This window comes from Rissa tridactyla, chromosome 23, assembly GCF_028500815.1.
Source record: "Rissa tridactyla isolate bRisTri1 chromosome 23, bRisTri1.patW.cur.20221130, whole genome shotgun sequence".
NCBI classification, from domain to species: Eukaryota; Metazoa; Chordata; class Aves; order Charadriiformes; family Laridae; genus Rissa; species Rissa tridactyla.
Genome location: NC_071488.1, coordinates 2,331,098 through 2,346,720, shown reverse-complemented (window position 1 = coordinate 2,346,720; position 15,623 = coordinate 2,331,098). Strand labels below are relative to the sequence as shown.

Sequence of the window (15,623 nt, the reverse complement as noted above, 5' to 3'; positions counted from 1 at the left end):
GTGGCGCGGCGGCCCCTTTAAGAGCGGGGGGGTGGGGGGGGAGGACGCCGCTCGGTTTCCATGGTGACGCGGTGCGTCACGCGTAAGGTGGGGGGGGGGGGCGCGGCGCGGCGGCGGCGCTGTGCGCGGCGTGAGGCGCGAGGCCGGGCGGGCGGGGGCGGGGCCTGGGGCGGGGAGGAGCAAAGATGGCGGCGGGCGGTGCGGGAGTTGTTGCCATGGCGGCCCGCGGGAGGTGCGGCGGGAGGGGGGGGGGCCCGGCGGGGGCAGGGGGCACCGGCGACACCGGAGGAGGGGAGGGGGGGGGGACACGGGTAGGGGGGAGGGAGGGTCGAGGCGGGGAGGGGTTTTGCGGGGCCCGGGGGGAGGAGCAGGCAGCGAGGCCTGGTGGGGGGGACAGCGGAAAGGTGTCCCCCCCCACCCCGCCCCGGTACCGGGCAGGGGGCTGGGACACGGAGGGGGGTACCACGGCCCCGGGAGGGGCGGGGAATGGGTGCTGTGAGGTGGGGGAGAGCAGAGCAGGGGGACAGTGGCCCCGTGGGATGGGGCGGGCGGGGACGGGGACAGGCAGGAGTTGGGGGTGGGGGGGGGGGACACAAGGCGGAGGATGGGGACGGGCAGGGGATGGCGGGGACGGGGCTGGGAGGGGCAGGTAGGAGATGGAAGGGGACAGAGATGGGGGGGACAGGTAGGAGTTGGGGACACGGACGGGGGGACAGGTAGGAGATGGGGGGGATGGAGATTGGGGGGACAGGTAGGAAAGCGGGGGGGACAGGGCTGAGGGGGTACAGGTAGGAGATGGGGGGGGACAAGACTGGAGGGGGACAGGTAAGAGATGAGAGGGGATGGAGAGCCGGGGGGGGACAGGTAGGAGCTGGAAGGGGACGGAGAGGGAGGGGACAGGAGATTGGGGGGACAGGTAGGCGATGGCAGGGACAGGGCTGGGGGGGACGCGTAGGAGATGGGAGGGATGGAGATTGGGGGGGACAGGTCTGGTGGGGGGGGACAGGAGATTGAGGGGATGGGTACAAGATGGGGACAGGGCTGGGGGGGGACGGGCAGGAGATGGAAGGGGATGGAAATGGGGACAGGGCTGGGGGGGGACAGGTAGGAGATGGAAGAGGATGGAGATGGGGGGGACAGGTAGGAGATTGGGGGGGACGGGGCTGGGAGGGGACAGGTAGGAGATGGGGGGGACAGGGTTGGGAGGGGACAGGTCTGGGGGGGGACAGGTAGGAGATGGGGGGGAGAGGGCGGGGGACAGGCAAGGCAGGGGGAGATGGGGACAGGTAGGGGACGGGGACAGGTAGGATATGGAGGGGACGTGGCGGGCAGAGGACAGGGACAGGCCGGGCAGGGGACAGTGGCCGGGTGGGCCATGGGGCTGGGGGGCCGTTGCCATCGGCACGGCCGACCCCGCGGGGCCCTTCCCCTCCCGCTGGCAGCTCGCGGCTCTGGCCGTGCCACAGCCCCCGCGGCTGCACCGTGGCCATCGTCCCCCCGGAGCCGCTCTCTGGGGACAGCCATCGCCACCCAGCACCGGCGGCCTCGCCATGGGGCCTGCACCCCCCCTGCTGCCGGGTGCCCCCACGGCGCAGGAGCCGGGAGATGGCTGCCCCCCCAGCCGGCTGTACCGTTGCTCTGGGCAGTGTTTTGGTAGAACCCGGAGCGGGTGGGTGGGAAGCACCTGCTCCCGGTGGTGCCGAGCACCCCCGCGAGTCACCCGCCGGCTCGGGGAGCACGGCATGGCACTTGCCTCCCATCGGTGAGGGGGGCCGTGGGGTCCCCCGGTTCCATCCGGTGACCTGGAGCATCTCTCCTTGTGCTGCAGGGCCCCCGCCGATGGGACTCTCTGTCCGGCCGCTTGCCGCGGGGGGCTGTGATCGGTGCTGGCGGGAGGAGGCGCGGCGAAGAGAGGTGGGTGCGTGCCCCGGTGCCCCCACGCACCGTCCCGGTGCCACCGGCATCAACCTCCTCCCTCTTCCTGCAGGGCTTCCCTCTCGGCCGTCCCCACCATGCCCCAAGCCTCGGAGCACCGCGTCAGCCGGGCCAGGGACCACGCCGTCGTCACCTCCCAACCCAAGGCTGCTGCCAAGCTGCCCAGTGGCCACCGGGCCCTCAGCCAGGAGCGCCATGCCACCGCCCTGGCCTCCGCCGCCGCCAACGGGCTCTCCCCGGCACCCAAACTTCGCCTCCTCCCGCCCCGGCCCAGCACAATGGAGGACCGCGGCAAGAAGCTGGAGCTGGAGCGGGGTCGGGCCTCCAAACGGGGGGAAGCTCTCCGTGTCTCGGCATGTCGGCGGGGGCCCGTGAAGGCAGACCACGCGGTGCGCGTGCCCGGTTCTCCGCAGGCGGGTGCGGTGCCGGGCAGCGCCTCCTTCTCCCTGCCCGCCGGGGCCTCGCTGGCGGAACGTCGGCGGAGCAACCTGGCCCGTTCCAAATCCATCAGCATCGGGGACCTGAGCCAGGGCGGGTGGCGGCGGCAGCGGCGGCCGCGCCGAGGACGTGGCGACGGTGCTGAGCCGGCTGGTGCTGAGGGACTGCGGCCACCAGCTGAGCGCCGGCTCGCTGGCTCTCAGGAGGAGCTCCTCTCTCCGGAGGGTCAACGTCTCCCCGGGGCTGGACGGGAAGCCGTCCGCCCCGCTGCTCTCCGTCCGCCCTGAGGGCTGCCCCCGGACTCGTACTGCCCCCGACCCCACGTATGCCCACAGCCCCGACGTCCCGGCGCCCGGCAGCCCGCCCCTGGGCAGAGCCCCGGCACCCGGCAGGACCGAGGAGAAGGCGGCAGCTGTAAGAGCTCCAGGATTTGTCCCTGGCGCGGGGCAGCGGCTTCGGGTGACGCCGCCAGGGTGGGACGGGGATGGTGGTCTCACCTCTCCCTGCTCCGTTCCTCCTCGGGGACTCCCGCTGCGAAAGGCTGGCGTCCCCTCGGTGCTGGGGGGGGGGCCGTGCCCGTTTCCGCATCCGCCTTCTCCCCGCGGAGCAGCCAGGCCCTGTCCTCCACTCGCCCTGGGCCACGTGTGGGGATTAGGTGCCCTGAAATCCCGGGGCCGTCCCTGCGCCGGTGGGGGACGGGGACACGGCTTGGACCCCCCGCGGTGCGTCGCCTCACCGGTGGCAAAGGGCTGTCCCCCGTTCCCCCCGAGCCGCCCCGCTCCCCGCGGCGCTCTCCCGCACCCCACCGCTGCGGCACGGGGCAGGCGGCTGTGCTTGCCTCCGCTCCCCGTTCTCCGGCCGCCCGCTGTCCCCCCGAGGTGGCTCTCCTGCTAATTAATCCCCCCGAGATGAGCCTCCAGCAAGGCCCAGAATAGCCAGGGGAAATCGGATCAGCTAATGAGCAGTGGCTTAGAGAGGCGAAGGGAACCCGGCAACACCGGTGCGGCAGCGCCATCCCGCCGCCGGGCGGTGCCGGAGCCGTGCAGGAGCCATGCCGGGGCTGCAGGGAGCCACCTTGGTGGAGCTCCCCCGCAAGCTGCACCGCACCCTGCTCACCAAACGGGAGCTGCAGGGCCGCGGCACCGACATCTCCGAGTCGGTGGTCCACACGGCCGTCATGGGGCTGCTGCTCGTCAGCGGCGAGGTGAAGCCTCTGCGGCCGTTGGTCCGTCTGTGGGGAGCCGAGGGGCGGCCGGAGGGGTTTGCTGCTTGGGGACGGGTCTCACTCCTCTCCCTTTGCGTCCCCGCAGACCCATCACACCCTGCTGCTGGGCTCGGGCCACGTCGGCCTCAGGAACCTGGGCAACACGGTAAGTGCCTGCGTCCCCGCGTCCCCCGAGCCCTCCCGTCCCTCCGTCCTGGGTGTGGAAGGGACCCGGGGTCCCCCTGGCTCGTAGCGGCCGTGACGAAGCAGTTCCCTCCCGCTGTGACCGGCGCGTCCCCAGGGATCCCCCAGCCCCTCGGGGGTCCCCGTGGCACAGACAGGGGTGTGAGGGGACGGTGGGGGACAAGCCGAGGCCCGGTGGCCCCCCCCTAGCCTCCGCAGGGCATCACGGCGTCCCCGCCGTTCTCCTGGCAGTGCTTCATGAACGCCGTGCTGCAGTGCCTGAGCAGCACCAAACCGCTGCGGGACTATTGCCTGCGCCGGGACTTCCAGCAGGAGCAGCCCCCCGGCCCTCGCGCCCCCCAGGAACTCACTGAAGGTGGGACAGGAGGCCCCCCCCCCCGATAATCTCCCCCCCCCCCCCCCCGCCCCAGCTCTTACATAAACCCGCTGACACCCGGCTTGTCCCTCGTCCCCGCAGCCTTCGCCGACGTCATCGCCGCCCTCTGGCACCCCGACTCCTCCGAGGCCGTCAACCCCGGGCGCTTCAAGGCCATCTTTCAGAAATACGTCCCCTCCTTCACCGGATACAGGTGAGGCTTTCCTCCCCCAACCCCCCACCCCCGCCACCGCCCCCCCTCCCCGGCTCCCGGAGGGTGCGAGGGCTCCGTCCCGCCGCAGTCAGCAGGACGCCCAGGAGTTCCTCAAGTTCTTCATGGACCGGCTGCACGTGGAGATCAACCGCAAGGGCCGCAGGACCCCCAGCATCCTCTCGGACGCCCGGCGCACCCCCGTGCTGGAGGACCCCGAGACGCTGAGGTGAGGGGGGGGGGGGAAAAGGGGTCCCCGGGGCGGGGGGGAGCGGGGTGGCCGGTGGAGGGGGACGCAGCCCCGACCCCCCTACCTTTCCCCGCAGCGATGATGAACGCGCCAACCAGATGTGGAAGCGATACCTGGAGAGGGAGGACAGCAAGATTGTGGGTGAGCGCTGCCGGTGACCCCCCCCCCGGACCCCCCAGTCCCCCCCCCCCCCCCCCCCCCCCCCCCCCCCCCCCCCCCCCCCCCCCCCCCTCGGAGCGTCCCTCTCTGTCCGGCCTCACCCCCCTGCCTCTACCCCAGACCTCTTCGTGGGACAGCTGAAGAGCTGCCTCAAGTGCCAGGCGTGCGGCTACCGCTCCACCACCTTCGAGGTCTTCTGCGATCTCTCCCTGCCCATCCCAAAGGTAGGGACGAGGCAGAGCCCTCCCCGTCCCACCCAGTCCCCCCTCCCCAGCCCCCCGCCTGACCCTCTCCCCCTGCAGAAAAGCTTTGCCGGCGGCAAGGTCTCGCTTCACGACTGCTTCAGCCTCTTCACCAAGGAAGAGGAGCTGGACTCGGAGAACGCCCCGGTAAGAGGTTGGGGATGGAGGGGGGAGCTCGGTGCCCCCCCGGCTCGGTACCCCCCCAGCTCAGCGCCCCCGGCTCCCTCTCACCGTTTCCGTGCCACCGGCAGGTCTGCGACAAGTGCCGGCAGCGGACGCGGAGCACAAAGAAGTTGACCATCCAGCGCTTCCCCCGCATCCTGGTGCTCCGTATCCTTTGGGGAGCGATGGGTGGGGGGCCTGGGGGAAAGTCCCCGAGACCCCCGGAGCTGCCGGGGCTCGGGGTGGGGGGTGTCCTGGGGGGGGGGGGGGGGGGCCACCTCTCCATGTGCTTGTGTCCGTGTTTCCCTTGACGCTGGCCAGACTTGAACCGGTTCTCCACCACCCGCTACTCCATCAAGAAGTGCTCCGTCTTCGTGGACTTCCCCCTGCAGCAGCTCAACCTGCGGGAGTTCGCCAGCGAGAAGGCGGGTGAGAAATGCCGGGGGGGGGCGGGGGGGCACACGGGGGAAGGGACAGGGGGAACTCGTCCGGGGGATGCTGTGGGGGGGACAGGGCCGGGGGGATGCTGTGGGGGGACGCTGTGGCGGGGCGGGGGGGATTGCCGTGGGGGAAATGCATCAGGGGGATGCTGGGATGGGGGACATGCTGGGGGGACACCGTGGGGAGGGAGTGGGGGGGGGAACGTATTGGGTGGATGCCGTGGGGGGGACAGGGCGGGAAGGACGCGTCAGGGGGATGCCATGGGGGGAATGCTGTGGGAGGGACAGGGATGGGGGGACACTGTGGGGGGGACAGGGCCGGGGAGACGCATCGGGGGGATGCTGTGGGTGGGACACCGTGGGGGGCACGGGGCAGGGGGGGGGAATGTATCAGGGGGACGCGTTCATAGGGATGCCGTGAGGGGGACGGGGGGATGCTATGGGGGCGCAGGGGGAATGCGTTGAGGGGACGCTGTGGGGGGGCCAGGGTGGGGGGAATGTGTCAGGGGGATGCTGTGGGGGGGGGACGGGGGATGGGAGGGAAGGAGTCAGGGGGATGCTGAGCTGGGCCTCCCCCCACAGGCAGCCCCGTCTACAGCCTCTACGCCCTCTGCAACCACTCGGGCAGCGTCCACTATGGGCACTACACGGCCTTCTGCCGGGACCCGGCCGGCTGGCGCGTCTACAACGACTCCCGGTAGGTGCCCCCCGACCCCGTCACCCACCCCCCCCGCCTCTCCCGGGCCCCAGCCCCCCCTGCCCCGTGCCCATCCGTGGCGGCGGGGGCTGAGGGTGCTGCCGGGTGCTGCCGCAGCGTCTCGCCCATCAGCGAGAACCAGGTCCCGTCCAGCGAGGGCTACGTCCTCTTCTACGAGCTGGAGGAGCCCCCCGGCAGGAGGCCCTGACCTGTCCCCCCCCCCGCGGCGAGGGCCTGCATGGAGTCCGCGCTGCCCCGGGGCGGGGGCTTTTGTCAATAAATTTACTAAAAAAAAAGAAAAAAAGAAAAAAAAAAAAAAAGAAGAAGAAAAAAAACTATCCCAAAACCTCGAAAAGCCGAAGTTTGGAGGGGGGAAGGGGCAGCTCTGGCTGGGGCGTGGGGGGGCGGGGCTAAGGGCAGAAGAGGGCGTGGCTACGGGGTAAGGGGGCGGAGCTACGGAGAAGGCGGGGCTACGGGGAAAGGGGCGGGGCTAGGTCAAAGAAGGTGGAGCTGCGGGCAAGGGGCGGGGCTATGGGTAAGGGGGCGGAGCTTGCTGGTGTTGAGAACTGATGCGATAGGTTGGTTTTAAGGGCGGGGCTAATGTGAGGGCGGGGCTTACCGGGACTGGCTTCCCTTGAGGGGCGGGGCTAGCAGAAGAGGGGGCGTGGCGCACTCAGTGAGGGGCGTGGCCTACAGCTGATAGGCTGGTGAGCCGAGCGGGCGGGGCTTGGAGAGGGGGCGGGGCGCGCTGCCGCTGGTTCCGGGGGGGGTGGTGCCGGCACCTGTCCGTCAGGGTCCGGCGTCCTGCCATTGGCTCTCCACCTCCTTAGCTCCGCCCTCCGCCCCGGCAGCGGCGGGAAGGGGCGGGCCCGGTGCCGGTGCCCCGCGTTCAGCCCGGCCGAGCCCCCGCTCCCTCCATGCCGCCCACCGTGGCCGTCGTGGGGGGCGGTATCAGCGGCCTGGCCGCCTGCTACCACCTGGTCCGCAGCCCCCGCCCGCCCAAGGTGAGCCGGGACCGTGTCCGGGGGAGAGGGGGGGGACGGGGACCGGGACCGTCGGTGTCCCCGGGGTGACGGCCGTGTCCCCAGGTGCTGCTGCTGGAGGCCGGCGCCCGCTTCGGGGGGTGGCTGCAGAGCACCCGCGCCCCCGACGGGGCCGTGTTCGAGCACGGGCCGCGGGGCATCCGCCCCGGGGGGGCGGCGGGCACCGACACCCTGCACATGGTACGGGGCGGGGGGGTGGGGGGGGAGGTGGCGGAGGGGTCCCGGGGTGCCGGAGTCCGGGGAGGGCGTCCCTGGGTGCGAGATTGGGTCGGGGGGGGGGTGTCCCGGGGTGGATCCCGGGGTCCCAGGGTGCGGGGGTCCGGGGGGGGGGGCGTGGGGCTGGCTGCAGGGGGCCGAAGGGTGTCTGGGTGCTGGGGGACAGGGGTCCCGGGGTGGGTGCCGGGGTCCTTGTGGGTGTAAGGGGCTGGGGGTCTCTGGGGTGGGTGCCGGGGTCCTTGTGGGGGTCCCTGGGTGTCTGCTTGTGTCGGGGGGGGGCGGGGGGATGTCGCTGGATGGATCCCGAGGTCCTGGGGGTCCCTGGGGCCACAAGGGCATGGGGGGCCCTGGGTGCAGGGGTCCGGGGGGCCCTGGAGCTGTCTGCAGGGTGCTGGAGGGTCTCTGGGTGCTGGGGAACAGGGATCCCTGGGTGGGTGTAAGGGGCTGGGGGTCCCTGGGTGGGTCCTGGAATTCCTTGTGGGGGTCCCTGGGTGGGTTCCAGGGGCTGGGGGGTCCCTGGGTGGGTGCCAGGGTCGCTGGGGTGGGTGCAAGGGGCTGAGGGTCTCTGGGTGGGTCCCGGAATTCCTTTTGAGGGTCCTTGGGTGGGTACAGGGGTCTTTGTGGGGGTCCCTGGGTGGGTGTAATGGGCTGGGGGGCCCCTGGGTGGGTACTGGGGTCCTTGTGGGGGTCCCTGGGGTGGGTGCAAGGGCTGAGGGTGTTTGGGGTGGGTGCCAGGATACAGAGGGCTCCCTGGGTGGACGCAGGGTGCCAGGGTGCCCTGGCTTGCCACGGGGGTGTCGGGGTCTCGCCGAGGCTGCCCCATGCCCGTCCCATGGCCCCCCGCCCCCCCAGGTCTCTGAGCTCGGCCTGGAGGGTGACATCCTTCCCGTCCCCGGGGACCACCCGGCTTCCAGGAATCGCTTCCTCTATGTCAGGGGGGCCCTGCACAAACTGCCATCGGGCTTGGGGTAGGTGGACACAGAGGGCCACCGAGGGTTCCAAAAAAACCCAAAATCCAACCCAAAAAAACCCAAAATCCAACCCCCCCAAAAATCCAACTCCAAAATGCAACCCAAAAAAATCCAACCCAAAAATTCCAACCCAAAATCCAACCCCCCCCCCTCCCAAAAAAAAAAGAAAAATCCAACCCGAAAAATCCAACCTGAAAATCCAACTCAAACCCTCCCAAAATCCAACCCCAAAAATCCCACCACAAGAACCTCAAAATAATTCAACCCCCAAAACCCCAAAATCCAACTCAAAGAAAAACCCCAAAAAAATCCAGCCCTGAAAAATCCAACTCAAAAAAAAAAAAAAAAAAAAAAAAAAACACAACAACCCCGAAAAATCCAACCCTCCCAAAAAAATCCAACCCCAAAAATTCCAAGCCCTGAGCCCTCGGTGGCCCCCCAGGGCCTTGCTGCGGCCGGTGTCCCCCTTCTCGCAGGCGCTGCTGTGGAGCGGGGTGCGGGACCTGCTGGCACCGGCCGGGACGGAGCCCGACGAGAGCGTCCACGCCTTCGTTCATCGCCGTTTCGGCCGGGAGGTGGGCGCCGATAACGCCGGCGGGGGGGGTTTATCGGTACCCGTCACTCCGCGGGCGGGGACCCATCTCACCCTCCCCGCGCCGTCGTCCCCTCTCGCCGTAGGTGGCCGACATCGCCGTGGACAGTTTGTGCCGGGGGGTTTTCGCCGGGGATTGTCGGACGCTGAGTATCCGTTCCTGCTTCCCTGCGCTTTTCCAAGCGGAACGGCGACGGCGCTCCGTCCTGCTGGGGATGGCGCTGGGCTCCGGTGAGCGCCGCGCTTCGGGACGGGGGACACGCACACACACAGCCCCCCCCCCCCCCCCCCCCCACACCTCGGTGCCACCGCTACGTGTCATTGTCACCCGCAGGGAAGGAGCGCGGGGCCGAGTCGGGGCTGAGCCGCCGGGCGCGGGCCGAGCGCTGGAGCCAGTGGTCGCTGCGGGGGGGGATGCAGACCCTGCCCGAGGCTTTGGTGGCGTTTCTGCGCCCCCGCGGCGTCGAGCTGCGGTGCCACGCGCCCCTGCGCCGCCTGCGCCCACGGCCCGATGGCCGATGGCAGGTAGGGCCCTGGGCTGAGGGGGGGGGGCCAGGATACCCCGGTCCCCTTCCCAGTGCCCCACCATTGCTCTCCTTTCCGCCCACCCCATCACGCTCCCCCCATCGCCCTCCTCTTCCCCCCATCGCCCTCCTCTTCCTCTCCCTATCTCCCTCCATCACCCTCCTTTCCCCCTCCTTTCCCCCTCCTTTCCCCCTCCTTTCCCCCCTCTTTCCCCCCCCATCTCCTCCCATCGCCCCCCCTTCCCCCTCCATCGCCCTCCTTTCCCCCCTCTTTCCCCCCCCCATCGCCCTCCTTTTTCCCCCCATCACTCACCCCCCCATCACGCTCCTTTCCTCCCCCCCCATCGCTCTCCTTTCCCCCCCCCCATTGCCTTCCTTTCCCCCCCCCCATTGCCTTCCTTTCCCCCCCCCATTGCCTTCCTTTCCCCCCCCCATCGCCCTCCTTTCCCCCCCCATTGCCTTCCTTTCCCCCCCCATTGCCTTCCTTTCCCCCCCCCATCGCCTTCCTTCCCCCCCCCATCATGCTCCTTCCCCCCCATTGCCCTCCTCTCCCTCTCCCCATCACCCTCCTTTTCCCCCCCCCATCACCCTCTTCCCCCCCCATCGTGCTCCTTTCCCCCTCCCCATCATTTTCCTCTCCCCCTATCGCTCTCCTCTTCCCCCCCCAGCTCACCCTACCCGATGGCACCCTGACGGCTGACCACGTCATCAGCGCCCTCCCAGCCGCAGGTAGGGGGGGGGGTGGTGGTGGGGGGGGGGGGTGCCCTGGGGGCAGGGAGGACGAGGTGACCCCCCCTGACACCCCTTCTCCTCCCAGCCCTGGCTGAGGTGCTGCCGGAGGAGGCCGAGCCGCTGGCGCAGGAGCTGCGCCGCATCCCGGCCGTGTCGGTGGCCGTGGTGAACCTGCAGTACCAGGGCGTCACGTTGCCCGTCACGGTGAGGGGGTGTCCCTGACACCTGCGATGTGTCTGTGTGTGTGTCCCCCCCCCCAGCACCCAGGGGCGTCCCCATCCCGCTCACGCCGCTGCTCCTGCCCAGGGTTTCGGGCACTTGGTGCCCTCCTCCGAGGACGCTTCCCTCCTGGGCATCGTCTACGACTCGGTGGCCTTCCCCGAGCACGACGGCGCGGGAGCCGGCTCCGTGCGGCTGACGGTGAGCGACCGGGGATGGAGGGTCGGGGAGGGGGGCAGGGGGGGCCACAGACAAGGATGACCCGGGGCTGCGGGGGGGGGCTCACGGTGCCACCGGTGCCGCGCAGGTGATGCTGGGAGGCGCCTGGTTCGGGCAGAGCTTCGGGGACCCGGCCTCGGCGTCACCGTCGCTGCTGCTGCAGCGGGCGCAGGCGGCCGCGCGCGACCAGCTGGGCCTGGAGCCCCCCCCGACACGCTCCATCCTCAGGGTGCACCAGGTGGGTGACGGCGCCGCGGGCTTTGGGGGGGGGGCCGGGGGGGGGGGTCCCACGGGGCTCACCGGCTTCTCCCCCCTCCCCTAGGCCTGCATCCCCCAGTACACGCTGGGCCACTGGCAGCGCACAGGTAAGGGGGGTGGGGGGGAGGGTGTCTCCTGGCCCCCCCCTCCCCGCCCCCCCCCAGCATCGCCCACCGGCCATCCCCGTCCCCGCAGAGCGCATCGGCCGGTTCCTGGCGGAGCAGCGGCTGCCCCTCAGCCTCATCGGAGCCTCCTACGCCGGCGTCTCCGTCAACGACTGCATCGCCAGCGCCAAAGCGGCCGTGGGGCAGCTGCTGGGGGGGCTGCGCTGAGCCCCGGCGTCCCCCCCCCCCTGCTGCCGCGACCCGGCAGCAGGCCCCCCCCCGTGGCAGTAGAACAAAGTGTTGTTTTTTTTTTTTTTTTTTTTAATTGAAAAACCCTTATAAAGGTCCAGGGAGCAGCTCATAAATAGAATAAATAACCGTGCGCCGGCGGCGCAGCCTGCGACCGGCCTCAGGCACCCGCAGCCTGCGGGGAGACGGAGGCAGGCGAGCCCCCGGCTCTCCCCCCACCCCTTCCCGGGGGTGCCCCCCAAAAACAGGCACCGGCCCCGCAGCTAGCAGCTCCCCTGCGGTAGCCCCCAGGGCTTGCTGCTCCCCCCAGTCTCTCCAGCGAGGCCACAGAGTGACCAGCCCGGCTGCGGTTCCCAGTGCCGGGTTCTGGCAAGCAGAGTCCATGCCGGGGCCGCAGCAGCCACCGGCTAGTGGCCACCCTGCGGCAGGCTCTGGTTGTCCCCACGGGCAGGCAGGGCACCCATCTCCTGTGCCACAGCCACGCTGACGCTGCTCCCTGGGCGGGCATCGCCGGCCCCGGCAGCCTCGGGGCTGCGTTGGGTGATCCCCGGTGCCGGCGGGGAGCCGGTGGCGCCCCGGGTGCCGTTACCTGCCTGCGGCTGCTGCCCAGCGGCCGTGGGCAACCGGGGGGACAGGGCCAGCCCCTGCTCCCCCCACCGCGCGGCGTCCCGGGGCAGCTTGCGCAGCATCTCCTCTCGGAAGAGGCTGCTGCTGCTGCGGTACCTCTGGCCCTCGTGGCCCGGCACCGGCCCCCGGCGGCCCCGGCCGGCTCGAGGGTCCGTACCGATGTCCACCGTGAGGTTGGTGTAGAGCGGGTGGAGGTGCTTGGCCAACAGCGTGTACGTGAGGGAGTTCATCCCGTCCTGCGTCCACATCCGCTGCGTGCGGATCAGCAGGTCGAACCTGGAAGGGACGAGGGGAGCGTCAGCGCCGAGCCCCCCGCTGGCCCGCCCCCCCCCAGCCCCCCCGCCGGCCCCCCAACCTGTGGGGGTTCTCCTCGTTGCCTTTGTCGCTCTTGTGCTTCACCATCTTGTAGTGGCCGATGGAGACGGGCGGGCGGGCGATCTTCATGCCGGCCAGGCGCACCCTGCGGACGAGCCCCCGCGTCACCGAGGGCGCGGGGACACCGTCCGCGTCTCCCCCCCCCCCCGCCCCCAGTGCGGCGGCAACAGCCCCCACACGTTTGTCCTGCACGGTGCTGCCATCCCACGGCCGGTGCCTCCCGGTGGGACACAAACGTGGGTAACGGGGAGAGCGGCAGGTCCCCACGATGTCCTACCTGGTGGCGATGTCATCGTCCTCGCCGCCCCAGCCCCAGTACTCGTTGGGAAAACCATTGATCTTCATATACTGGTCGGGGGTGAGAGCTGAGACCCCCCCGAAGTACTGGGGGTAGGGCAGGCTGCGAGAGAAGGGGCAGAGGCTGAGCCGGGGCCGGTCCCAGTCCCGGTCCCCTCGCTCCTGGCTCTCCCCCAACCGCCGCCGCGGTCACCCACCTGTATCCGAATTTATTCATGGCGATGGAGACGTGTTTGGGGTTCCAGGGGTCGCAGGTGTAGAGGTTGTGGTCGTTCTCGGGGATGAGGTCGACGTCGTGGAGGAAGAGACAGTCCCACTCCTCGTCCTTCAGCGCCTCCTTCACCCCCACGTTCAGCAGCTTGGCCCGGTTGAAGGTGGAGTTGCCGGCCTGGGGAAGTGGGGAGGGGCAAGCCGGTTGGCAACGGTGGCCCCCACGAAGCCCGGTGAAGCCCCCGGCACCCACCAGCCTCACCTGGTGCACGACATAGATGCCGTACTGGAGCTGCTGGCGCTGCAGGAAGGGGTGCAGGTAGTAGAGGAGGTGGCCCAGGTGGGTCTCGCGGTTGCGGTGGGGGATGATGACGGCGGTGCGGGACCGGGCTTCGCAGGTGGAGGGTTGGTACCGGCCGCCCTCCTCCACCGCCGGGTTCTTCGCCTGGATCTGCTCCAGCGTGGGCACCCGGCTGAAGCTCACCGTCAGCGGGCCGACTGCGGGAAGCAGGGTGTGGGGGGGAAGGCGGGGATGGCACCCATGGCGGGGTGCGGGTCCCCCCCTGCCCTGAGACGGGGAGAGCCTCCCCGGACCGGCTCTGCCTGTCCGGCGGGTCAGTCGGGGCTGGATGCCGTGGGGCCGGTTTTTGCCCTGAGGGGGGGACCAGTCCTTGCCGGGTTTGGGGGGGGGGGGGGGGGGGCAAGTTTCTGTCCCAGGAGTCTGGTTCTTCCCCCGCGAGGGGCCCATTTCTCACTCTGGGGGAGCCGGTTCTTCCCCTGGGGGAGGGAGTCTGGTTTTTGCCCCGGGGGTGGTGGTGGGGGGTGGGGTTAGGTTCTCGCCCCAAGAGGGCCAGTGGTTCTTCCCTCCGGGGGGGCCCGGTTTTTGCCCCGGTTCTTTCCCCAGAGGGGGCCTGGTTTCTGCATCTGGGAGTTTGGTTCTTCCCCGGGGGCGTGGGGTGGGGGGGCGACAACACTTCTTTCCCTGGGGAAGATCCTGGTTCTTGCTCCGAGGGGGAGCCCGTTCTTCCCCCGGGTGGAGGCCGATTTTTGCCCCGGGGGGGGGGGGGGTGGGTGGGGGGCAGGTTCTCACCCCCCAAGAGGGCCAGTGGTTCTTTCCCCGGGGGGGGGGTGGTTCTTTCCCTGGGGAAGATCCTGGTTCTTGCTCCGAGGGGGAGCCTGGTTTTTGCCCCGGGGGGGTGGAGGGGGAGGCAGGTTCTCGCCCGAGGAGGGCCAGTGGTTCTTCCCCCGGGGTAGCAACAGTTCTTCCCCCCCACCCCGGGAGGGCCCGGTTCCTGCCCCGGGAGTCCGGTTCTTTCCCTGGGGGAGACCCCGGTTCTCGCCTCCGAGGGGGAGCCGGTTCCTCCCCCGGCGTGGGGGCCGGCCTCTGCCCCGACACCTCCCGCCCCCCCCCCCCCCCCCCGGGAGCCACCAGAGCCGGTTGCCGCCCCCCCCCCCGCCAACCACTCACCGAGGAAGGGCGACCTCTCGGGGCAGAAGGGGAGGGGCTGCGCGGGGTCCGGGCGGGCGGCCCGGCGTGGCAGGAGCCGGCTGAGGTTGGCGTAGACGTCGTGGGTGCGGGTGTAATCGAAGACGGGCCCGGCGGCGCGGCCGAAGAGGGAGGTGAGGTTCCGGAACCCCCCCAGGGAGAAATAAGCGACGAAAGCGAACTGGCAGCCCACCAACAGGGCCAGGCTGCAAGGCCGCTCCAGCAACCGCCGCAGCATGGCGGGGCGGCGGGCGGGGCCCGGATCACCGGGGAGCGGCGGCGGGGCCGGGCCGCATGGCGGGGGGGCTGCGGGGAAGGCTCGGGGCGGCGCGGGGGGAGCCCCGGGCCCGGCCGGTACCTGCGGGCGGCGGGAGCGCCTCAACCCTGCCCGGCCGCCGCCGCCATCTTGGAAGGCAGAGCGAGAAGGGGCGGGGCGTGTGACGCGGCGGGGGCGCGCTGACGTAACGAGGGCGTGGCCACCACGACGTGGAAGTCCTTAAAGGGGCCGCGCTGAGGCGGGGAAGCCCAGTGCGGCCACCGCGCTGGTGGTGGGGCGAGGGAAGGGGCTAGCGGAGGGGGTGAGGGCAAGCCGTGGTTTTCCATCCTGGCGCCGTCTCCGGGGGCGACACCCCACGACGTTCGGGGTTTTGGGCGGCCGGTGGGGCAGTGGTCCGAGGCCGCCGTGGCCGGGAAAGCCCCGTGGCCCGCGGGCCAGCGCGGAAACGCTTCACGGAATCACGGAATCCCAGACTGGCCGGGGTCGGAAGGGCCCTCTGGAGATCGCCCAGTCCCACCCGCTGCCGGAGCGGGGTCACCCAGAGCAGGGGGCACAGGAACGCGTCCAGGCGGGGTTGGGATGTCTCCGGAGACGGAGACTCCCCCACCTCTCTGGGCAGCCTGGGCCAGGGCTCTGCCACCCCCACAGCAAAGAAGTTCCTCCTGGCGTTGAGATGGAACTTCCCATGGTCAAGCCGTTCCCTGAAACCCAAAGCAGTGGAGAGGGGAGATATCGCATTACGTGACGTCGGGCGCCAGGGGGGAAAACCCACCAATCCGGCGCCCCTGGCCGGCGATATTCCCCCATTATTTGCGCACGGAATATTCTCGTTATTCCGCCTGCCCCATCCGTAACTCCACCCAGGCCTACGTGTTCGACGGCGAGCCGCGTCGCCGCGCCGCAGGGAAGGGACGCCGTCCAGAGGGA

General features: G+C 70.6%; 2 protein-coding genes across 2 annotated transcripts; one reads left to right on the top strand and one right to left on the bottom strand.

Moving 5' to 3' along the window:
* The first annotated feature begins 185 nt into the window (after positions 1-185).
* On the top strand, positions 186-11,468 carry USP21 (ubiquitin specific peptidase 21). The gene is made up of 24 exons (XM_054183024.1): positions 186-232; positions 1,988-2,413; positions 2,466-2,787; positions 3,684-3,743; positions 4,013-4,136; positions 4,239-4,350; positions 4,439-4,576; positions 4,674-4,738; positions 4,877-4,980; positions 5,059-5,145; positions 5,250-5,328; positions 5,482-5,589; positions 6,183-6,297; positions 7,128-7,301; positions 7,386-7,520; positions 8,970-9,102; positions 9,206-9,350; positions 9,454-9,644; positions 10,312-10,372; positions 10,461-10,579; positions 10,682-10,795; positions 10,902-11,051; positions 11,136-11,178; positions 11,267-11,468. Exons 1-24 carry the CDS (start codon positions 186-188, stop codon positions 11,401-11,403), a joined length of 3,189 nt encoding a protein of 1,062 aa, XP_054038999.1. The 3' UTR covers positions 11,404-11,468.
* Positions 11,469-11,508: 40 nt separating this feature from the next.
* On the bottom strand, positions 11,509-14,738 carry LOC128900968 (beta-1,4-galactosyltransferase 3-like). The gene is made up of 6 exons (XM_054182671.1): positions 14,402-14,738; positions 13,196-13,431; positions 12,921-13,111; positions 12,704-12,826; positions 12,407-12,511; positions 11,509-12,327 (listed from the first exon to the last, which is right to left on the bottom strand). The coding sequence occupies exons 1-6, from the start codon at positions 14,655-14,657 to the stop codon at positions 11,832-11,834; spliced, it is 1,407 nt and encodes a 468-aa protein (XP_054038646.1). The 5' UTR covers positions 14,658-14,738; the 3' UTR covers positions 11,509-11,831.
* Between the last annotated feature and the right edge of the window lie 885 nt (positions 14,739-15,623).

Excerpts from the sequence above, each read along its gene's own strand:
- USP21 (XM_054183024.1), top strand. The coding sequence starts at position 186 with ATGGCGGCGGGCGGTGCGGGAGTTGTTGCCATGGCGGCCCGCGGGAG. Across the intron at positions 5,329-5,481 it reads CCCCCGCATCCTGGTGCTCC|ACTTGAACCGGTTCTCCACC; the intron begins GTATCCTTTGGG and ends GACGCTGGCCAG. Across the intron at positions 11,179-11,266 it reads GGGCCACTGGCAGCGCACAG|AGCGCATCGGCCGGTTCCTG; the intron begins GTAAGGGGGGTG and ends CCGTCCCCGCAG.
- LOC128900968 (XM_054182671.1), bottom strand. The coding sequence starts at position 14,657 with ATGCTGCGGCGGTTGCTGGAGCGGCCTTGCAGCCTGGCCCTGTTGGTG. Across the intron at positions 12,827-12,920 it reads ATGAATAAATTCGGATACAG|CCTGCCCTACCCCCAGTACT; the intron begins GTGGGTGACCGC and ends CTTCTCTCGCAG. Across the intron at positions 12,512-12,703 it reads GACGATGACATCGCCACCAG|GGTGCGCCTGGCCGGCATGA; the intron begins GTAGGACATCGT and ends GCTCGTCCGCAG.